Source organism: Aythya marila (assembly GCF_965140915.1).
Source record: "Aythya marila genome assembly, chromosome: 14".
Classification (NCBI taxonomy): Eukaryota; Metazoa; Chordata; class Aves; order Anseriformes; family Anatidae; genus Aythya; species Aythya marila.
Window position 1 is genome coordinate 17,590,944 of NC_139055.1, and position 24,346 is coordinate 17,615,289.

The following is a 24,346-nucleotide window of genomic DNA, read 5'->3' on the forward strand; positions in this document are numbered from 1 at the left end:
TTCAATAATTCATTTAAAAAAAAAAAAATAAAAAAATGAAGACATCCCTTGTTCTCACTAATTGTAAAGGCAGTCCTGATTTTTCAGTTCGCCCTTCTTTCTGGCAACTGGCTAGTTTAGAAAGCTTCCCTTTGGGCTCGGAAAGCTGGGAGGGATTTCAAGCACTGAGGCGTTTGGCAGGAGCTGGCTGGCTCCATGCAGCCCTGGCTCGCAGTTTGCACGTCCTGCTGCTGGATGGCTGCATCCTGCCCGTGCTGGCGGCGACGTGCACCAGGCCTGCGATGCCCTCGTCCTCTGAGCATCCCCGCTCGGTGCAGGCAGTCGGGCAGTGCTCCCACGGCTCCCATTTGTGCGGCAAAATTAATTTTGTTCCATGCAGGGTTTTGGCAGCGAGGCTCCTGGCGCAGAGGGTGAAGAGGAAAGATCTCACTGCGAGCTTGGAGGATGTGTGGACGAGGGTGGGTCTGTGCTCTTGGGTGCTCGAGGTTTCTCTAGGGTTTTAGAGCAACTGAGGAAACCATTTCAGCTGTGCACGAGCCAGAGCTGGCGGAGGCAAGGTTGAGTGGTGTGTGGGTCCAGCTGCTGGGGGTCTGCAGTGGTTATTCACTGTAAAATATATCTGTATGTACGCGTGCGGATTTCTTGTTAAAATGCTTCCATGAGATTGTTCGAGTTTCCTTGAAGCTGCTGAAATGGGAACGGTTTCAAGTTGGTGCCAGGGTATGGAGGCTTGTGGTGGGAGTCCCTTGGTGCTGCCCTGCTTGCTTTTCTTGTGCCAGCACAGGTGGTGAGTGGAAAATGCTCGCTGATTTATCCAAACTGTCCCACTGACCTCCTCTGGAATCCCTTTGAAGCCATTCCAGCAGGAAAGTTTCCCTAAGGACAGCGGTCGCCCTGGATGTGGTATGCTGCATCCTCCCCTAACCTAGAAGGAAATCACCCCATCAAGCCTTCCAGCATGCACACAGGGAAAACTTTGGGTAAAGCTTTACTTTGAGAAGATGCAAAATACTCTGAGTACGGATCATCTGCAGGCCATCTGCCGTGCCCTTGGAGACCACAGCGGGGTTGTAGACGGCAGCTGGGCTTTGTTACACTGTGCTGGCCGGTTACTTCGAGCTGATGTTCCCCAGGGCTTCACTTTTTCCTCATGTTTTCATCGTAGAGCAGTGGAGAGGAAGGAGTCGGAGTGAGGGTGGCAGCAGGGACGCTGCTGAACCATCGCTGCAGGCTCCTTCTGGGGCTTTTGCCTCCTGCACTCATTTGCGTGCTGCAGTTCTCTTATTGCCTGGATTTCTGTGACCCTTTAGCCACGAGAAGGGGACACGTGGAGCCAGTAAGAGGGTCCCTCCACCAGTTATTTCCCTTTGTGAAGCAGCTCAGAACTGATCTGTAACAATGTCCATACCCCGTGTCCCAGTGTGGCTGCAATTCTGCCCTAATGGCCCCGTTTGGCTCCAGCCTCGCACTTGTGCTGTGTGGGAATGCTCTTATGCTCGTAATATATGAGGTTCTAAGGCATCCAGTCAGGAAAACATAAATGAAATGTCTTGGGGAGAAAAAAATGTGAAAAGGCACCATGCAACCTCAACAGTTTCCAGCAGGACGCTTATGCTGATGTAGGTGTGACAGAGGAATGCTGATCCCAGTGCCGGCGCTGCCTCCTCAATCAAGTCAAGTAGCCCTGAGTCAAACACACGTTACACCTCGAGGAGAATTTAAAAAATAAATAAATAAATAGAAAACACCTGCACTAACACTAACTCCATTACAGCTAAATGGCTTTAACACTTTTTCTCTTTTTGCTCCGTATCTTTCAAGCACACAGCAAGTTTTACGGAACACCATCAGTGCTCAGAAATAGGCGCTCTCAAAACGTTTCAGGAATCCAGCCCCTCGTTTCCCTGCAGCTGCTTTCTGTGGTGCATTGTACTAGATGACAGGTAGCAGGGATCTGTGTGCAGCTATTGATAGCCTCCCTCTAGAAACATCTGTCCCTGAAAATTGCTGTCCCTCCTCCTCTCCCAGTCCCCATTAATGGAGCACTCGGATTTTCACATTTTATATTTGCCCTGTGGTGTTTGCGGAGTTAAACACTTCTCCTGGTGGAGCTGAATAAAGCCCATTCCTCTAAGTCACAAAGTACCTCCAAATAACACTGATAGCAAGCTGGAATATGGAAGTTAGGGGAATATCTGGCAATAATCGTGACATTTTAGGTTGTACCTGTGCCAGCCGCCTGGCAGCAAGCAGGGCAGGTGAAAGGCTGTGGTTGCTCTGACCTACATTATTGGGCCGTGTTTCCATACAGCATGCAAAATGTTTTTCAAGAAAGAAACTTCATTTGTAAGGCTCAAACGCACAAAACATACCCTAAAGAAAAGGGAACGTTCGTGGTGGTGCTGACACAGGTACTGCTGCGATGACACCGTGATGTCCCTGTAATCCATCACGTTGAAACCTCCTGCAGTGGCAGTTGTGTGCTTTGGTGCAAGCCTCACGATTTATACTAAGAGCAGAATTCAGGAATAACATAATAAGTTCAATGAGCATTAATTGCAGAAGCCCTTTGTCTATTCCTCTTGCAACCAAAAATAAAATGATAGAAAACTGTTCTTTTTTGAGGCAAACACAATGAGCTGGCTTCTTGGTTTTGTTCTTTTTTCTCAGTGAGCCTGAGAAATTGATGCACTGACAGAATACAAATAGTCAGGAAACTGGAAAAAAAATCTTTGTATCCAATGTGAGCTAACATCTGCTTTGTGCATATATAAGGCAAAATAAGCATACAATAAACAAAACAGTGCTTTTCCAGTGAATGGTCTTATTGGGAGGGAATGAGTCAAAAAAAAAAAAAAAATAGATTTCTGTGAGACTTTAGGATACGCCTTAGAGGGAAACTTGGCATTTTTTATAATATTAGCGATGGGTCAAGAGCAAGGTGTCCTGTGATTTTTAAATTGGTGCTATGAGCAATGGCCAAGCACGCATCTATCCGTGCCCTTTATGCTGCAGCATGGCCAATATGCTTGGCTTCTGAATTTTATCCTCCTCCAAGTAGAAGTGGATGAGGTGAGGGTCAAATTTTTTAAGTTTTGGAGTAAAATGTTAGAAAAGCTTTAAGTGAGAGACCGCTGCCTCGCAACAAGCTGCGGGAGGACCTGTGGCTCCCCCAGGTTGTGACTCCTGAGTGGAGAAGAACCATAGGAGAGGTGAGCAGTGCAGGGCAGGCAGCCCGGGGGGAAGCCTCGGGTGGTGTGTAAGGAGAGGAAAATGGGAATAAACAGAAGGTAACATGCGTGGATGGATTTAAAGCTTAATAACACAGACATCTGGAAGCATCTTGTTTGTTCAGCTTGCCTCTGGCAACTCCGTTGGTAATACAATTCGGGAGATCGCCAGGAAAACATGTGAGTCACCTGTAGTTGTTTCATGATTGGACTCAAACCTTCTCGCAGTTTCTGCCACAAGAACTTGGTTGGAGGATGAGCAGAAGGATGCACGACACTTATTGATTTCTCATATCTTCTAGAGCAGCCCGTGGAGCGCGGGGGCTTGCTGTGCTGGTCAGAGGATAAAAGACAGCCGCAAACAAGAGGAGCGAGGCGGGTCCTGAGAGCTGGAGTGAAGGAGTGGGGCAGGCGGAAGATTGATGGGAAAGATTAAAGGCAACAGGAGTGATTTGGAGCAGTGACCTGTGGGGATTTCATTGCCTTCCATCAGAGGAGTGTAGTCTTCTGACACGCAATTTTGCCAAAGAAACCAAAGTATTAACGTGATCTGTGCCCTCCACGTCTGATATTGGAAAGTTCCTGCACTCTTCACACTGTGCAGCACTGAGATAATTAAAGGCGTGATCAAGCAAAATACATGTGTGCACATGTTAGTACGTGCTACCCAAATTTTCTAGGGTGTTCACATTTAGTGTACGGGTGCCAAGGAAACATCGAGGCTGTGGGATCCTGCTGGCAGCAGATCTGGGGATGCCTCTGTACCTCTTGCACAGGGATAATGGAATCACAGTGCCTTCAGCGTGAAGTACCCATAATGGAGAACGTCAGCTAAAAATCATGATAAAGAACAATTTTATGAATCGCCTCTTCAGCAGCTCTTCCAGGATGAGGACAATCAAGCAAATTGCGCATGGTTGAGTTTCATGGCAAGATATAAATATATGTGGTCTCATGTCAGCTGCTATTTCTTCCTCAGAAATCTGTGTGTGTGCTTCACACAGATGGGATCTTTTGATTTTTACACGTCTTGCCTCTTTTTTCACGTTAATACTCTTCATACACCATGATACCATCCAAAAATATTATTTAATCATGATCTCATCATGGTTAAATGGATTTGATGTAGGACAAAATATCGCCTAATTAACTAGGCATAGTGTAGTTACTGGAAATCTTCAAGTGCCTTTCCGTGGTATCACCTCTAATTGACTTTGTAGGTCTGACAGATAGAAAGTAACACTAACCCTAATTTTCGAACATATATATTAATAAAGAAACTCATGATTTTGAGCGCTTCCTCCTGTTATTTGCAGAATAACTGCACGTTGTTACTGAACTTGGCTTGATGTTAAACTGCAGACTCAGATTAAGCAGTTCCCTTGGCGGTGCTGTCAGCACGGTGACTCCTTGTCGCAGTGCTCCTGTTCAGAGCCTGCCTTTCCTTTAGGTGTTTGTGTTGGTTTTGAGGTGATGACTGCACCGTGGCCGTGCCCCCACACCAGGTGACTCACTGCGGCTTCTCTGCTTCTACATTTTCATAACAGGCATGCAATGAAAAACCAAGAAACGCGTAGAGTAGATTATTATGAAATTCTTGCTTTATGTTTCTTTTCTCATTTTATTGCTCTCCTAACAATATGCACAGCACACGCGTTTGCTCCCTGCACAGAAGCCAGGTGCAGCAGTCACGCAGCTGAACTTCTGTTACTTCAAGCCATGAGTTACTCAAGGTGTATATTAAATATGTGCTGGGAAGGGAAGGTTTAAGGGCTCGTGCTGCAGCATTTGACTTTGTGTTATCAGCAAAAGTGAAGCTGTGGCAAGTCAAGTGTATGGGAAGTGTCTAGACAGTGTTATACGTGCATAACTGTGCGTGTAAGTAGGCGTGTGTAATGCACGAGCAAATCCACCTGGGTATGTGTGCAATTTATGTATACACGCCTGCAGGTACCAGCAATGCACATTTTTCAGCAGTGAATAGTGCCTTCAGGTGTGACATTTTAGAGCACAGGAGGTTATTTAGCGTAGCAAAGGGAAATGTTTGAACACTGATGTCGGGATGTGGGAGGAGTGAATAGCTCCTTCCCCGTTGCCTCACTGCTTTCCTTCGTGGAAGCAAAAATGTTGGGAGACTGGATATTTTTGTAATCTTATAAAGGGTTTTATTTTATTGTTTTACAACGTTTGTAAGGTGCAGCATTGCCTTTGAAGGGTATGGAGCAGAAGCTTCCAGTTTTAGATATCCCAGTCTCCAGTTTCCCGTAGTTAAAGCTTCCATCTCTGGCTCTGGTCCCGATGTGAGGTCTCAACTTTTTTCCTTCAGCAAGAACATTGGATGTCCAGCTGCCTGCAGGAGCTCGCTGGTACTTGATGGCAAACGGGCTTTTTAAATGTAAATGTAGTAATTTACATTTCTGCAGCGTCTAAGCAACTTTTTATGATAGCCATATGATAGAGCTGCTTGGGGTTTGGTTTCGCTGTGCGTGTGATGGGTTTGGCTCTTTGGTCTGAATTGAAGTCAGCGCCTGTCACTGACCCAGCCCTCCCTGAACTCTTGGGGAGTTTTGCTGAATTAAGGAACAGGGAGCAAAAAAAATTATCTGATAGCTCAAGTCTGATCTGTAACGTATTTAGTGGCATGTAAAAGGCAGACAAGGTCTCAGTCTTTATGAATTAATGAGCAGGGTGGGTGCGTGTTCTCCAGTGTCTAAGCATGGCAATAACGTCTTCATTTTCTTATTAAAAGTCTTTCTTTTAGATGAGCCAGCTTTGTGAAATTCCCGAACTCGGTTATTCTACTGCCTGTGCCAAGATTTTGTTGGTTTTCGGCTGGAATTCCAAATTTCTCAGGGGCAGCCAGAAACCAGTTTGAGGCACAGAATGTGTTTGTGGATGTGCGCAAATGGGCTTCCTCTCTCCATCAAGCTGACTTTAATGTAATGTAACAATTCAGTCACTAGCCATGTTGGGTAAACTTAATTAGTGTTGAAAAGTGGCTTGTTTTGCAAGATGATCAATTTTTAACCTAAGTAAATGACTTTCTTTGCAACTAATAAATTAAATAAATTATATTTTTCTTGTGCCGTACAGTGGGGCTCATAAATTCCGCGAGCACTTAGCTGGTAGTTTCACTTGATTACCTTTCCCATTTCTGGTTTTAATAATCCTTGTAAGAGTGGGGAAAGCAGTCACTTCTCATAACGTGGCAGGAAAGCAGCGAGGGGCGGCACGCTTCCATTTCAGTGGGCTTGGCCATCAGGATTACTGAATGTGCAAACCTTTCAGCTCTTTGCAGGGTTTTCTCCTTGCTCACCCTCACGGGTGCTCAGACAGGAGTTCTCCATCTGGGAACACAGAAGAAACCAAACTGTGAGCAAAACGAGCGAGGCATAAAAGCAAGCAGGCTTTTTGTGGCTTCTCCATAGTAACCAGGACGGTAATAGGAAAGCCAGAGTATTTTGTCTGTTTGAGAAGCCGGTGGTTAATCAAACGTTTGATGTATCATTAAAAAAAAAATTAAATTTCCATTGCAGTAGGAGTAGTGCTTGTTTTCAGTAACTAAGGTTGTATTAAAAATCAACATACAGAAAGTGCTCGAGGCTCCAGGAGGATTTTGCTGCTGGTGGTGCCCAGGGTAGCTGCTTGGGCAGGATGCAGCTACCGTGCCCGAGGAGGGAGAAAACCTTTGGTGAGATGCTTGGTGAGGTCCTCAGCTGGTGCTGGGTCCGTGAGGTCAATTTTTAGTGACTGGGACAGCTTAGGAAGGGCTTTGCTGTAGTTTTATCTGAGTTACATTTCTAGAGGCAATAATACCTCCTAAATCTTGATTTTAAGCATCATCAAGGGAAGTGTCAAAGCACGTGGAGTGGTGGACGAGCCAAGCACCTATGGGTGCAGGTCCCACCACCCAGAGGAGCAGGATGCTCACCTGGGGTTTCCTCGAGCCCCGGGCCCTCGTGCTGCTCTCATCTCAGCAGGGGCAGGGAGTGCAGCTGACCTTGGCAGTGAGGGCTCCCAGAAGTCACAACATTTGTATTCTTCAGGACGGTTTTCAGAAACTCTGGAACAATAAGTAAATTAAATAAAGCATATTCAGATACTCCTTCCAGGGACTGTACTTTTTACACTTGTCGGAGGTGCTTTGACCTTCTAGTTTATTATGAGTCAGGAAAAGTCAGTATTTCTCAGCTTGCCAAGGTTGGAGGAATTTTAATGAGTTATTGAGTCAAATAGTTAATCCTCCAACACCAGATTTTTTTTTCCCCTTTCAGATTTACAGTGATAAAAACACAGGCTTAAGGGGAACCGAGACAAATGGGGTTTTGTAGAGACTTTTGCTCGTCTTTATGAACGTGCTTTAACCCCTTGGTTGCTAGTAGGTGAAAAGTGGATTCAGCGCTGGGACATTTCATAGTGGCACGAAGTGGGTGGGCAAACAGGGACTGTGTGGCTGTTAGCAGGGAATTTTGCACAACAAAAATGGGCCAGGAGGTTGAAGTAGGTAGGTAGTGCTGATGCTCCTCACATCTGTTACGTGTAATGGGGAGGTCTAGGTAAGATTTGCTCTGTTCTCCTAAGTTAAAGAGTTCTGCTCCTTGAAAAACTATTGAAGGGAAGAGCACTGGCTGTGTTTTGGAGGGTGCTGTGGTCTCTGCAGGCCTTGTCCCGTTGGATGCTGCAGCACGCCTGGAGCACCGTGAAGCACAGGGCACACAGCACACACCAAAACCTCCCCAACAGCCAAAGCTGCAAGGGATAAATCCAGGCAGTGGGTTTGCTTCACAACTGCCTTGCTGGTCCAGACTGAGCCACTGGTGTGGGCACAGCCGGAGGCTGCTGTGTGCTACTGAGTGTTTATTCCTGCTTTAATTACGCCTTTTGCAGCATCCCTTTGTAATTCTCAACTTTGTGTACTCCAATTAGCATAGAATCATCTAATTTCCTGAAAGTCTCTTTATTGAGTATAATGTGAATCATTTCTCTGAGCAGTGGCTTGTCTGGAAGTACCCTGGTCTGTCTGAATTATGGTGATGCTCTGTTGTAAGCCATTAAGTGAGGAAACTTCAGAAGTAGAAAATGTTGTAGTGCCAGGGCACTTCTGTCAGCCTTTCAATTGTATCAAAAAGCAGGTAGTACAGGAATATTCCAAATATTTTATCCAATGCATTTTTAAAATGTTTTCTCCTTATATGTCAGTTTTCAGAGTGTAGGGATAAATACTGATGGTCACTTTTATGTTGAGAAGTGTTTTCCTATAATATTCCCTTGACTTCAGTGACACTCTTTCTTGGGGGGCTCTTTCACTCTCCGAGCTTCTTGGGGGTTATTTCTCTGTAACTATCTGCCTTAACTTCCACTGAAATCCGTGTGAATTTTAGCCCTAGGGACATTCTGCTTCTGGGTCACAAGGTGGTACCTGGACTCCCGATACAGCTGTGTCAACAGAAGCTGGAGGGCTGGCACTTGGGCACTTGCCACAGGGAAAGAAGCTCCTCGTGGGTTTTGTGTCTGCCAAAATGTTGACTTCAGCATTGCTTTCTGGATGCAAGTCATGCCCAAATGTCACGCACTGAAATTCCCTCTTTGGGTTTTATTTTAGGGTCTGGTTTTGCAAAAGCCTGAAAGCAGAAGTGGCCCCGTGTCCACCACTTTTCAGGAAAGCACTTCCAGCACATGGCTGATATTTTGATGACTCAGGGCTGGGAGATGTGAAGACACTCCAGGTTGCCGTTGTGCTGCTGTTCAAAGAGATGTGCTTTTAGCCTTGGAAACCTTTTAGCTCCTGCTCTTGGAATTGTTGTGCCACTCACCACAGCAGACGAACATGGTCTGTTAGGTAAATAGTGCTAACACTGACTTTTTCTCTTCTTGCCAGTGCTTTACGGTGAGGATGGGCTGCACGCATCATGCGAGAAGAAGTACTGTGGCCGGGGGAGCAAGTGCGTTGTGAACAAGGACACCAAGCAGCCCGAGTGTAGGTGTGTGGAAGACTGCAAGTCCAGCTACATGCCCGTGTGTGGATCTGATGGCAAGTTTTATGAAAATCACTGTCAACTGCATCGAGCCTCGTGTCTGCAGAGGAAGAAAATCTACATTATCCACAGCAAGGACTGTTTCTTCAAAGGTAGGGCAGCATTAAAAATGAATACTTCTGCAGAACTCCCATCACTCATCTTACCATAATCCTGATAAATGGCTGAATAATATGCTTTATTTCTAAGAGATTAATTTTTAAAGGATGGTTTATTCTGGGACTCTGTAGAACATAACCATGTTTTATGCAGCTCTTAAGTCTCTGGGTGTCATCACCCAAACTGTAATCAAACTGCGATCCAGTAAATAATTAACAGCACTGTGTGTATTGTGTGCGCTGCAGTTATGCTGTTCAGTGCTTACAGCTTCCAGTGTAATAACTTTTTACGAGGTGATTCATTTGGTAAGGCTCTGAACAAGACGGAGACATTCTGAAAAAAGTACGTGGTATTTAAAAAGTTTGTTGGGCAAATGAGGAAAAAAAAAAATTAATTCTCTCCTAAAACTGAATGCGGAAGCTCAGTCTCAATTAGCACAGCAGTACGGTTCACCAGCTGCTCTACAAGCTCTGGTAGTGGGGTTCACAACAAATTTAGTAGGTGGATATGCTGGGGATGTTTTGGGAGCCATCAGCTCCGTGGGTCAGCATTTCCTAAAAGGCACCACAGCTGAAAATTGCATTTCAGCCTGCTTAGGCAAATGACACAGGCAAAGGAGAAAAGCTGTTGAGACAAAGTAAGATGATTGGAAAGTGTGCCATCAGAACAGAAGAACGAGAGGCAAAGAAGTGATAAAGGTGCTGGAGTTGTATTACTGCAGAAAAGAAGGAGCGAGTCAGTTCATTGCTTAAATGCCTGTGTCCAGAACAACGCTTATCGTGCAGCTCTTCCAAAATGCTTGCTATTTTTGCAAGATTTTTTCCAGAACTTATGCAATCTTTGGATAAACTTTATAGCCACATAAATGTGTATGTAGCGTATAGGTAAAAATAGGTATTCCTTTACTCTGCCAAATTCACTGGCTTACTGCTGAGAGTTAGCTCACAGCAATATGGGCTTCTGCGAAGAATAAATTGGGTGTTTCTATCTAAAAATTCAAACCTTGCTTTGGATTTGCTGGTTCTGTGATGCCCATCGTGGGAAGCAGTGTGGTTGTGAGAACTGTGCCTGGAGGCCACGTGCAGGAGGAGAGGTACAGACTTAGGCTTCTTGGGCAGGGGAAGCCTCATATTCCTGTATTGCCTCTCCTCTTGTGCAGCGAGGCCCGAGTCTGATGGGCATTCAGGTGTGAGGGTGGCTCAGCTGTGGTGATGTTGAAGGCAGTTCTGGTTACCAGCAGGATGCACACATCGTCAGCTGTGTGTTGGGTACGACAGGAAATTTCGTTATCATCATTGCACCAAATCACTGTTGGGATGGAGACCTGTGTCTTTTCCTTTCATTTCCTGCAGGCTGTGTACCAGCCTGTCACAAATCAAGTGGGGCTGCAGTAACAGGAGCGTGTGATATAATGCCAGGGAGTGGAAGAAGTCGTTAAATTATTTTATTTCTAATGAGAGGTCTTGCAAAGGCTTCACTAGAGTGTATCTTGAAAACCCATTGTCAAATATAACTCCATATACCTACAGGAAGATTAGAGTGGGTTGCTGCAAATATCTCCGGTGACATTTACGTGATCAAATATGAAAATAATTCCTTTATCTCCAGCTCAATGGGCACTTCTGCCCCTGAGGAGTTGGGCTGTATGCACAGCTATCCATCACGGGCGCTCATTTACTAATGCTTGCAAGTGCATGGTGCTAGAGGAGCCTGTTTCAGACACAGGGGTCCTTTTAAAGATCCTTTTTGACATATCCTTGTGTGATATCCTTTGTAGTTAGGAGCACATTACTGTTCTTGTGCCTTGAAGACCTGGTATGATGTTAGTCGTGGAGATGGATCGCTTAAAGGCATGTTTGCAGGGACAGAATGTGAGCAGGTCCAGGTGAAAAGGTTGGGCTTTGGTGTTGGGTTTGCTTTAAAAAGGAGCATCAACAAAGGTTGTTTGTGCCTTGCTTCTGCTGCTGGCACCTCTGCCTCTGGGTATCGAGTTGGATCTGGGCATGGACCTTGCTGGGAGCTGCCTTGTCCCTGAGTAGGAGCTGGGACTGCAGCACGGGAAATGTCCTGGAGAGGCTGGGAGGGGAAAATTCAGGTCTTAACCTCACAGCTGCTCACCAGCCCCCCAGATCCCACGTGGTGCCACAGGTTTCCTTTCCCTGCCTCCCAAAAAGGGGTGTACAGACAGTTTTTTCAGTCCTGTACGTAGCCTTACCTTTTTACAGTGATGTTTCTGCGTTTTTATTCATTCCTTATCACATATGCTGTTAAAGAAAATGAGTTCTCATTGCAGTAATCAGTGCCTCTGGAATGGCTGTATTATACCTAATGATACAATGTCACGCTTGAATACCTTCCTGAACGCACCATGAAATGATGTCAGAAAGCAGTGGTTTCGTGTCCCACTTTAAAGTAACCCTTAAACTCTTGCAATGGGGCACTGCCTAAAGCTGCTTTTCAGCAAAATAAAAGCTTTATGGAAGGGAAGAAAGAAGTGAACTCTCTTCTCGTCCTGCATGAGTAAATAAAGTACTTTCCACCGCTGTCTGTAGAGATAAAATGTAGGGAAAAAAAGAGTTTAAGGGGCGAATAATCAGACAGAATGGGACTGAGGAATATTTGGCTTCAGCTCTCGTTGCTGATGTGGTTCCCAGGTAACCTTCTGTGTGTCCTCTCGTTTCACTGTACTTTACTCTCCTGCTTGTAAATCAAGAATGATTTCTTTTTCTTTTTTTTTTTATACAGAAATTGATATTAAGCTATTAATCTAGAGATTTATATAGTAGCATTGTAAGTATAACGTAAAGTGTAAGACTTTGCAACTGGAGAAAAATCTTAAAGGTGTAAAAAATATAGTTTCACCTGGACTTTGGGTGTATATCGGTAGGCGCGTGCTTTCTAAACATTTTCTGTCAAGTAGACGGTTTAATTATTTGAGTGTAATTAGGCTGATGAGTGGGCTCCCTCCTGTTTTATTGTCCCAGCTGCCTTCTTCCATTACGATTTAAAGCCTTGCCCTGAAGTATCCAAGTGACCACACACAGCATCCGTGTGCTCTGCCAGTTTGCCCAGTTACCAGTGAAAAAGTGGGTGGCCTTCAAGTACAGCAGAGACAAAATGACCCCGATTCCCTCCTTGTGACCGAGCTAGGTCTACCCACAATAAGCTGACAATGAAGAGGAAAGCAAAGAGCTTGGTTTCATTTGGGATCGGTCATTTGGGAAAGGATTGTTTGGGCAGCACAACTGCCTGGTGCTGCCCAGTAGTGAAAAGAAAAATGGAAATACAAACACGCTCCCTTTTTCTCAGTCAACAAAACAATGGATAAATAGGTAGGAAACCTTATACCTTATACCTTAGGAGCTTGGAACCCAAAGGAAAATATTGAAAAGCAGAAATCCTGCATCCAGAGGTCTCAGGAGAAATGTCACTCCTACACAGAACTGGTGAAACTCTCCTTGATCTGGTTGTCTTCACCAGGATGAAACATAGCTTGGTTTTCCTGTAGGAAGAGTTTCTGTTTGAGATTTCTCTACTTCATACTTCTTGTTGTGTGTTTTATTGGTTTCTTTTTAATATGTTTTTACTGTTTTTGGAGTTTCTGTAGTCGTTTGGTTTAAGTGCTTGGAGACTGGGTAACAAAATGCAGAAGGATAAAAATCTTTTCCTCTTTGCCAAAGAGGAGAAGAAATAAGTTCCTCTTCCCCAAGAGCACTCCAGTAACTGAAAGCCAGAAAGATATCTGTGCTCATGATGACAATTGTCCCACAGATGTCCAAAATGAGCAGTTGGCCTGGATATGTTCCTATTTGAAATGCCTCGCGTAATGCTGCTGTATCATTTTAGCACAGTGATTTGGACTACACTTCGCTTTTCTATAGCAGCAGTTCCTTTATTTCCACTTCTATTCATTTTCCTCTCCTTTTGACTTTTTACACCCACTCAGTCTCTTCACTCATTTTTCTCTCATTATTTTTGGCCAGCGAAAGCTGCACACACACCACTCAGTACAAATTTTCTTCCCTTCCCTCCTCTGTCTCCAGAAACACAGGAACAATTTACTTCCCTAGCAGTGTAAATACACTAGGAAAAAAAAAAATCTCTGTTTAGTGCTATGTTTTCCATTTTCAGAATGTTTAGTAGTATTTTTTTAATATTATTTTTCTCCCCTCTCTTTCTTTTTTCCTCCTCCCCATCTTCTTCTAGAACAGCAGTCCTGAAGTGCCCTGCTGTCAGTCAAGCCCCTGTTAGGGGAAGAGCAGCTGCATTATTGCCCAGGCCCATTCTGTATTTTCTCCAGCTCTGACAAACTCTCTTTATCCAGGTGTTTTGTGTTTTTCACAAAAAGCTCCACTTTTCTGGCTGGGATTTCGAGTGGCTTTGTACTGCAGCTGCTCAGATTTAGTTTGGAGCTGTGGCGTGATTTCTGTGCAGAGCAATTGACCAAATTCCTGAACTTCACATCGTGGAAAAGCCCTGTACCTGTGCTGCTTACCTTACTCATTTCATTTATTTTTTGTTCAGTCCATCTTCTACTAAATCTCTAATTTTATGAGACCTGACAGAGGTTTATGTGGAAAGATGCGGCATTAGAAAATCACATCTGTGCTCTGGTATTCTGGTCCTGTTCTTTCTTGCTCCTAGCTCTCCCAGAATGTCAGTAGTAATTTTTTCAATAATTTGGAGCCCTATTATTTAAAACACATACCTTTTTTCTTTAGGCAAATATTGGTAATTTTCCTTCTCACACTAGGTCAGCTTACGGCCCATAATAAATCATATTTTTGTAGAGATTTGGGGTGGAAAATTGAAAGAAACCAGTGTGGAAAACCAGGAGAACGGCTGAGAGGGGAGGTTCAGCCTGGGTGTGTGGAGAGGGTTTTCCCTGAAGACAGAGGGATGGGTGGCCCCGGGAGGCTGCGTGACCTCCATCAGAGCCTGCCAGAGCAGGAGGAGGCCCTGAAGGGCTCGGTGTCGAGGCCCCTTCCAGCCTGGACCATCCCACAGCCATACGGTTACGTTGTGCTCGTGGCACTTCCAACTTCTCCTATGTCTTTCCTCCGATTCTCAAGAAGTGTTTTTTTTCCAATTATAGAAAACGATCATCTTCTGCATGTTGACAGAAAACTTTCAGTGCTTAGATGTTTTTTTTTAAAAAACAGGTAATTGCAAACTTGGAGGGGGAAAAAAAACAGGCTGATACCTCATGCAAAGAACAAGCGCAGCAAGCTCCAGTAGTTCTGAATCCAGCCTCGGGTGCTGGTGCTTCATTTCTGTGGTGCTTTATTTATTGTCCATGTGTTTGTTCTCTGCTTTGTTACTTGCCGAAGTAATTTGTTCGAGAAAATAGCATTTCAAAACATCTCAGAGAAGGTGTTGAATGTTTTTTCTCATTTAGTGGTTGTAAAGCAGACAAGCAGGATTGCAGGCAGGACTGCGGGCTGTGGAGAAGTCTGCTCCGTTTAGCGCTCCGTGGCTTTCCAGCTGGAAAAGTCTGGGGGAACTCATGGCAGATTTCCCAGCTGACAATTAATATTTGCTGATTTAAACCCGCAGCGCTGCTGACAGGCTGGTTTGGTGGCAGCGAGGTGGATGTAGAGCCACTGGGAGGTGTAAAAGGAATGCCTCTGGTGGGAGGCCGGGGTCTCCAACGTGCAGGACCGGCCTGCAATGAGCTTTTCAGCACCCAGTGCCAACATATTTGGGGTTTTACGTGTTGTAAAGAAAGGTAAGTGCTATGTGTAATAGAGGTGTTTGCTCTCACTAGAGCTGATACAGTTCTTAATGCTCTGAGTACTTCAGAATTCCATGTACCAAAAGGATTTCGTGTTATTCCCATGCTGCTTTTTCAGCTCTCTCCACCGAGACTTTTGAGGAATGATCAGTTTTACCTGGCTTGTCAGGTTGAATCCTTCTAAATGTGATTGACAGCTTAATTCCTGACAAACAGACCGCATCCATCTTTGGGGTAACTCGTGGAAGTTGTATTGATTGATGTGAGGATACGAACACGAGGCAGCTTGCTCCTGGCTTTGGTAACACTAATCTTGTAGGAGGATGTTCAAGTCTTTTTAAGATTTTCCATACATTTTCATTTTAAAAGACTCTTGGTCACTGCATAGCCTTAGCAGTTGAGATGGGAAATGAAAGCAAGGGAGGAAGAGGATGGAGAATCGAAGTAAAGGATGTGGGAGGAGACCCAGGGATGTGGCTTGCACTTACCCATTGGAGTCCTGTGTCAACTTTTGCACTGCCAACTGCAACCCTCAGTATGTCAGGGGATGTTTTGGGGATGTTTCGTTCATTTTTACCTGTCCTTCTCTATTGTTTGTATCTATTGCATGCTTCTAGTGATGCGATGGCATTCTGGACTGTGTCCACCTCAGTTTTCTTCTCTACAAACCAGGTTAATGTTACCTATTTTCCATGAATTGGGGAGCTTAAAGCACAGTTAAATATTAAAGAGCCCTATGTAGGAAACATTAGAGAAAGTCTTTGCTTTCTTGCTGTTGTTGAACTTTAATATTAGCTCTCACCATTCTATTGGCAGTTTTCCAAACTGCTCATTTCTGGGTATGGAGAAAATGGAGAAATGCTGGAAAAGTGGGGCATGATAGGATGAAGAAAGGATTAAAAAGTGACACGTTTACTGAGCCTCTGGATTGCTGAATCTCCCGTGCTCCTGAGAAGAAGTTGTGCACTCAGAATTTCACCTGCCTTTTGTCCCAAATGTTAAGTTCATCTATTAAAAGATACTGCCTTTCCCTGTAAACCCTGTGCACGTTTTAGCTCTTAGACCATCCCCGTTGCACCAACCCTACTACAGCAATAGCGTTATTTTTCCCCTTACAGTTCCAGTTTTGATTCCCATGTTGCTTCCTCAGTAACTTGGAAAATTGCTCATGTGTCAAATGTTAAGCAAACAGAGCTGTGTCTAGCTGCAGACTTCAGAGTGCATTTCCCAAGGGTTGCTGGCAGGGAGGGCAGCTCATCACCAGGGCGGTACTGCAGGTGCGGATCAAACCTAATTCTGGGTGCTCTGTGGCCACACTTGGTTTTGCATCAGAAATCCTACACAAATCCTCTCCCAGAGAAGGAATATTTAGATTAAAGTTTTGTTCAGTTGAATTTCTGATCAAACGGCTTGCTGAGATTCCTTCGTGTACCTATTGTTGTTACAAGCACCTATTAATTTTCAGCGAAGCGGTGGCAGGTGGATTTTAAATTATTCCTCTTAGTGAAACAAGTAAATCACTTGACGATGGTGCACACACCATGCAGAGTTCACTGCTGCTGACAGAGGAACAATGCACAGCCTGACAGATGCTCACAGCCAGCCGGGTTGGTTGTCCTGCTTCTTTGGAAGAGGTGTAGGATGATTTTGCTGGCTTTTGTGTTAAGATGTTCTTTCTGGGATAAAACGCTAGGTAAATGATCGTGTTCATTGTATGGAAAACTGATGTTAATCTGGAGGCAGAGGTGCAGTGAGCAGCGATTCCTGAAAAAGGTTGTGTTTCTGTAGAGCATCATTGGAGTGAAAGGCTGATGTGTGTGTGTGAGTCCTCCCTGGAAAGGACTTTTATTCTATAAAACTCTGCTGGGCCCTGGTCATTGCTCTGGCTCATTTTGTTACTCCTGTTGCTGAAGTTCCCTCCGAGGATTGCGGTGGAAGTGGCCAGGCCACTGCTGGTGTGCTTCTGGGCCAGGCTCTGTGCTGAAATGGAGGCCAGGTAAAACCTTAACAGAAAGAGAGAAAAAGAGACCAAGAGATCACTTTGAAAAGAAATCTGAAAAGATTAAAAGGTAGAGATGAGCGTTCAAACTTAAGGCGATTAGGTTGCAATAAAGGCTGCTGAAAACTGACTCAAGGAAAATGAATATATAAAATGAAGTTTAGAATTAGGGGAGACTCAGGAGAGGAGATTTAGAAGTGCTTTAAAGATAAAAAGGACTGACATTTCGGAGTAGTTGATTAAAAGGTATTCAGCACAAATGCAAATTTTTACTGGGTGCTCAATATAAAAATCTTTGGAACAAATTGGAATTTCAGATGCTGGGGGATCCTGACAGACCCGATGCCGCGGATTCAATTAAGTGACTGCAAGGAAAAAACCCATACAGCTTCTGTCGGAGTTCACTCCCCTTCCTGTCTCAGCTCCGTGATTTAACAAACACTTTTTGCTAATATGCTTGAGGGAGGAACCTACAGGAGGTGTCGTGAAGTCAGAGCAATGCTACTTCAAGTGAGCACCCTGCTGGAGCTGCTCAGCAGGAGGCACCGATAAAGCCCTTTGTAATTCTCAGGCTGCTTTTTTGCATATTGTAGCGAAACAGTATTCGAGTAGGAGGCACACAAGGTGCTGGTGGTAAGGTTGTCTGCCTTCCCTCCTCGTTGGGAAAAGGACCTGTTCCCATGGATGCTAAAACTCAACGTGCTGAGCTAATGGTCTGCAGATTCGGACTCTGCTAGCGACTCTTTGAGAAGGAACTTTTTTTTTCCTGATTTTTTTGGGGAAAAAAACAACCTGAGTCAGAATGCTTGACAAAGATTAGTGAATCAGACCTTGCAACAGTCCTGCGTGCCAGGAAAATAGTAATCCTTGTGTTATAGAGAAGGAATTGCGGTCCAGAAGAGAATCAGTAACTTTCTCAAGGTCATGGAAGTGACTATCGGAGCTCTTGTTAAATCATCCCAATCTCTCTAAGGATCCCTTAAAAATCCTAAGGTGTGTGCAGTTTTTCCAGTACGTTTGGAGGGGTGAAGGAGAGGCATGGGCTGTCGGGGGCTACTGAATCGCTGTTCTTGAGTGGGGATGCAACGAGTACCAGCCAGCAGAGATGTGGCTGTGGTCCAAGATGTCTGTAAGCGTGGAGTTGCACTGTCCATGGTGCTCAGAGCAGCAGGTTTAAACCCAGGATTTAAGCTGCTGTACTTGCCCAAAATGTTGCTCCATGTGGAGGTTTTGGACAAGAAAGAGAATACTGCAGTTTTGCAAAGGCACTTGCAGCATCCTTGTCTTGTAACAGTCTTGCTGAACAAAAAAATTCCTTGCTGTAATAAAAGTGTGAGATGGAGAGAAACAGCTCATTCTTTTTTTTCCTCTTTCAGTTAAAATTTCAGAGGTGGGAGGAAGAACTGTACAATGTGGAGCAAGAAACTTGCTCGCTCTCACTTGTACTTAAATGTAACCTTCATAGTAGAAAGCCTATTGGCATGAAGAGTCCAAACAAAAGGAAGCTCCGTGTTTTCCTTTCCAGTGAGGGTTGCTTTCACTCAGAATAGCCTGATGGGCTAAACAAAGGTTCACTTCCAAGAGGTTCACCCTGTAAAAGTGTGATGTTTTCTCTCTTCCCACAATGACTGCAGTCTTGTTTCAGGGTCTGGCTCAGAGTTTTCCTGTTTCCTGCATGCCCGCTTTGCTCCTGCCCCACTGGTAATCCAGGTGAGGAGAATTAGCGAATGCAGCTGTCGGCCAGGAATAACGCGAGGAATTTTATTTTTGAAATGATTTCAGAGGACTAACTGAGGTGTTAGCGGGACTTTATTTATCCTGCTCAGAATGGCTCAAGGGAAGGAACCTGAGCACATCCAAACAGAGCTTTTGCTTTGCCGTTAGAGCTGGGACAACACTTTGCCTTAGCAGCATCATTGCCTCTTTACCAGCCTGGCACAGCAGCTCCCTCCACAGAGGTTTTTGGCATTCTTACGGTTTTGTTGATTTCCCCCAGTAAATCTAGAGTAAATACCACAAAAACATTTGCGGCGAATATTTTATTTTTTATATGGAAGTACTTTGGCTGTATCCGTGGCTCTTTAGTTTGCTATTCATGAATATTTTAGCAAATTGGCTTACTAACAGGAGTGTTGGCACTAAGCAAACGTTGCTGCCTATCTGCACAAAGTGGGGTTTAACTCAGTTTGTGCAGTTCCTTGCTGTGGAAGCCCTGTCTTGGTGCTCCACTGGGAGGACCAGCATAGCCAATTAAAGCAAGTCTCGTTAGGAAATGTGATTCCCAGAGCCTGCCCATGAGTAAAGTTTACTGAAGACTGACAGACAGCAGCACCAGCTGCCTGTAGTGGTCCCTCAGCACAGCACCTGGGTGCCTTGCAGGGGAACTGGCTGCACAAAGCAAGTCACCTGTGGGCCTGCAGGAACCTCTGATAGTTTGTTGGTTTTTTTTGGATCAGAGCTGTGCTCAGGATTTAGTGAGGGAAAGATTTAGAAGTAAAAAGAGATCTTTGCTTTGGGCCTCCCTTAACACGTGATGGGTTTTGCTGGGCTCTGTCTTCTGCTGCGTTCCTCTGGCCTGAGCCATAAAACGGTCTAAAAGAAAACTGCCTCGGGGCTGTTTTAATATGGCCAATGTTGAAGTGTTTGTGCTTGAGGGGGGAACCCATTGCCCTGAATGCCTGCCCAGCTGTCCCTGTTCCCCAACAATACAGCAGTTGGGGCTACCAAAACATCAGGGTGCCGAAGCCATTGAGCATCTTTGGGTTTCTGACACCGCAGGGAGCTGGAGCCTCGCATGGAGACCCAGCTCAGCCGGGCCTGTGGTGAGGGCCCGCGGTCACAGCCTGGCACCTCTCCATCCCCGACTTCCTGTTACTTTCCCATTTATTCCACACCGTGGTTTTCATAAAAATTCATCCTTCACCCTGCTTGTGGGAGATGTGGCTGGTTTCCTGAGGAAATTATTCATAAGAATGAAGAAATTTTCACTAATGGCAGCAAGGCCTCAGGTAGCGCCAGGCCGGAGCTCCGTGCCCAGCACATCTGGACACATCTGTCTTGGGCTCGTAATTTGGCGTTGTCACTCCTGGCGTCACAGTAAAACAGGGCCTTGTGGAACAAGTTTAGTACTCCCAGGCACATTTTGTTTTGTTTTAATGGTAAAAGAGCTTGTTAGAGCCGAACAGAGCTGCAGAAAATCTTGCTGAAGCAGTGCGGTGTCGAGGAAGTAAAGCACTATTAAGACAAAAATCCCAGCTCCTCCGAACCCAGGAGATTTTGCTGCACTCGTGCTGGAACAGAACTGAGAGATAATTGCAGGCATTTTGTGGCCCCACACTGGCTTTCAGCGAGGTTTTATTTTACATAATGAGTCGGCACAAATCTGAGCACAGGTTCCTTGAGATCACTTTAGGAAGGTGGACAGGTGGCAGCTTGGGGCTCATCAGTTACAGCCAGTTCCTTGGGCTCTGGTAAAGCCAAACTGAACAGCTTCATTTCCATTCGCAGGGGCAACGCTGCTGCAGCCTCCTCTTGGCCTGGTGGGAGTTTGGGCAGCTCCCAAACTTTTGGCTTTTTGGCTTTTGGCACTTTCTTAGATTGACAGCAGTTGTTTTTTTTTGCGTTGGGTGAATGTGTTTTTCCTCATGTTACATAAACAGGCACACAGCTCAGGTTTTTCTTCCTTTCAGTCCTGCTGCAGAGCACATGCTCTGGATCAGCAGAGGTCACATTTGTCTCCTTTACGCTTTCTTGTACTCTCCTTTGTTTTGGAGGCTTCAAAACAGATCAAGAATTGAAGAAGTGTTTAAGAAGCACTCCTTGCCCTGTTTGATGCTCGTAGGGTCATGAGAGTGGAGTGAGTTTGTAATGGCATCTGATCTGTGCTGTCTTATCTTTGGTAAGCAAAGCTCTAGGAATGGAGTAGAATAACTTATTTTTCCTGACAATAACGTACCTAAAATACTAAGAGTTATGCCAAAAGTGCATGTCTGAGAGAAAACCCAGCTGTCTGGAACCCCCAAGTCTTCTCTCCGTACTCTTAAGAATGACTCCAGAAAAAGCCGTCATCCCTCACAAGGAGCGGGAAGACCTCTGACATTTCAAAGTAATCAGGTGGAATTACTGTATCTCCAGATAGATCTTTAACCTATTTACTGACATTTTGTTAACTTCATCTCATAATGTTCATTTGATCACAAAGCAGCCTAAAGCTGCATCTGCCAAAGTGCTTCAAGAAATGTTTTGATCTGGGAGCATAAAGTTTCTCTCCTTTTTTTTTTTTTTAATATATACTTGTATGTTTTTTTTATATAACATTTGTAGATTGCTGTGACTTCTGAATGATAAGAGTTGGAAAATCTAAAAAAAAATAAATAAATATTGCTCTGAGGAAGCAAAAAAACATCTAGCTTAGCGTGTCGAAGAAAATACTTCAAATTGTTGTAGAAATAATGTTCCGACTTAGGCTGAATTAGATACTGAGTGAGTAGGTATTGTCTAAAGCAAAGACAATGTGAGCTTTATCCCTGTTAAGATATTTCAGATATTGAGCAAGCAAGAAGGAGTTTTATATGAAATAGTTTTTATAGCACATAAAGGCAGGGCTTGCCATATGAAGTTATGCATATTTCTGAGGTACCTGTTAGCACCTGCATTAATCTTTGACATTTAAAGGTTTTAAAAAGCACTTAACATTGACACAGATCTTCTACTCTGAGATCAATGGTAAATAATGTGGAGAGAAGAAACACCTGAGTACTTCAGAAAATGCTGGTCTTAATTTTGCTGTTATTATTGCATTTGGTTTGATATTTGTTACAGTAGGAGGAAAAACACCCTGAATGCTCCGTAACAAACCGCACCTAAGTAAGATATTAGCCAGTGGTTTATAGCAATTATATTTCTGCTGGCAGCTTGCAGTTATCTTTGGTCAGGAAAACACGAGCTCAATAATGAAAATTGTTTATAATCAACGTGAGAAACTGTACCTGGGAATGTGGCAGCTGTAACCAGTAGAAACTGAAATCCCTTTTTGGGTTTGATAGTACCGTGAAGTGTCCCTAAATCTTTACAGCACTGGGGAGTGGTGAGAGTGACAGGGGACCTGCACAGGCTTTTGCCAACGCGGTGACACCGCGTTGTACCTCCCTGCACCCGTGCTCTGTAAAGACACTTTGCCACCGTCTTCACTTTGTGCTGCTGATCAATACAACAAAAGGTGCGGATAAATGGAAAAATAGATTTTGTTGGTGTTAAACAGAGAGGAGAATTGACATTCTTTTTTTTTTTTTTTTTTTTTTTTTTTCCTTAAAGGGTGATTTATGTTTTTCTGTTCAAGGGCTCTTCTCAGCAGTTCCTGCATAGGCAAAACCCGTGGCTCCTCATGGGCTCCCAGTAGTCCTCTTTCCCATCAGACTCACGAGTCTTCTTCTGCAAAAGGATCTTTCTGCAGGGGAAAGAGGTTTCCATCCCAGCACGGAGTCACCCTTCAGAGTTATTCTGGGTTTTAGAAAGACCTTGAACCCCCCACAGGAGGAGTTCTGCTGATCCCACAGAAAAGTCGGCATGAAACAGGGGATGGAGAGTCAAGGATTTTTGGAGGCTGGCATGAGGGATGTCGTAGAGGTGGCTTGTGAGCCTCAGGTCTTTGAGCAAACTGCCACCAAACAGCATGGTCCCAGCAGCACGGTGTCCCCACACCCCGTCCTGTGGCTTCCTCAGAGCAAGCAGTGTCCCATCCCAGCAGCTGCCAGGCAGGGATGTCCAGTGTGGGGCAAACTGGAGGAAAGGAGGGGGGCAGAGAGCAGCAACCCCCCCGGTGGTGTGCCGGGAGCAGCTGTGGTTGCACCTGCAGCCTCCCACGGGGCACAGTCAGTTAACTGCACGCATCTGGGTGTTAATATTACCGTGCAGGGGGTAGGAAAAAAAGTCCACAGAGAGCTCTCGAATAGGGAATTCTCGGATTATGAAGCTTGTCTGGGTATCTTCTGAGTATGAAAAATTAATTTAGGTATTTATAGTCCTTCAGCTGAACTCTCTTCAATAAGTTTTATGGCTTCAGATATTACAAAGTTCAGCGATATGTGATTAAATCTGCAGTAATAACAAGAAGAAAAAAAGAGTTTCAGCTTCCCTCTAACACTTTCACATACTGTTGCCCTACAGTGCAGGGTACAAGGATGAACCAGGTGAGCTCCCACTGTGCAAGGCAGGAACGTGTCCTTGTCCCTCTTTACCCCAGGGAAAGCTGCTCCTTGCTGCAGACCTCTGCCAGCACTGCTTGTCTGCGTGTTTGGCAGACTCTCCTGCATTCATGTGACAAAACTCCCTCCAAGAAGGCTGTGCTGTCTCTGTTGATGTGTCCCAGAGCTCCATCTCTGATTTCTCCCCACGTCTTCCCGCTGTGTGTCCTGGGGCAGTCTGGAAGGAGATGCTCCCCACGTGGGACATCCTTGTCCCAGGTCCTCAGCCACCTCCGTAAGTCTCCTCTGCCTCCTTTTACTGCTGGGGATTGCATCTTGGCTTTTTTTGGAGCTGCTCAGTCTATCTTTCCAGATTGTCTTCCTCACTTTTTAATAATTCTTTAATGAAAACGCTGAACTCTCTGAGTGCTGTACATTAGCATACAAATTATTAAAGTAGTCCAGCACAGATCGATAAGAGCTGATACAGGGTCTTCATCGGTGAGCTGTAGTTACTTATTGCTGCAAGAGAAGGTTTTAATCCTTAACTAAATGGGGAACATTTAGGGGAATTTACTGCTGGGAGACTGTTCAGGTGAAGTACTGATGTTCAGAATTTCAATAAAGTATTAAATCCCTTTCAAGCTATAAAAAAATGAAAAATTTTATGAAGGAGAGTAACTCATGCCTTCTAATTTTATTTTCCTGAAGTAATTTCCCCCTCAAAACATCACTGTAAATTAATGCCTCAGTAATCAAGCCTGTCATTCTAAAACAAAATAAAAATTAAAGTATTTAAAGAGCATAACGGAAAACTGAGAATTTGTGGGAAAAAAAATGCAGTTTATAAAAAAAATAAAATAAATCTGCGCATAGGTGTTTTGAGTCTTGGTGCAAGAAGGGATTCTCAGCGTGAATAAACTGTAATCATTTTTAAATAATCTCTGTTAACACTTCTGGTGGCTACCTAAGAGCAGGCCAGCATATGGCGTGTCGGTGTGAGCGCAGATTTAGAGCTGGGCCTTCCAGCCTCATTCTCAAGCTGTTGTGAAGCTGGAAGAGCTTTA

At 44.6% G+C, this 24,346-nt stretch overlaps 1 protein-coding gene across 1 annotated transcript in view; it reads left to right on the forward strand.

The window, feature by feature from the left end:
- Positions 1-24,346, forward strand: part of FSTL4 (follistatin like 4) — a 206,918-nt gene that overhangs the window by 57,753 nt on the left and 124,819 nt on the right. The window contains exon 4 of the mRNA XM_082771893.1: positions 9,109-9,357. Within this exon, the coding sequence (XP_082628019.1) occupies positions 9,109-9,357 (249 nt within the window). The remainder of the gene's footprint in view (positions 1-9,108; positions 9,358-24,346) is intronic.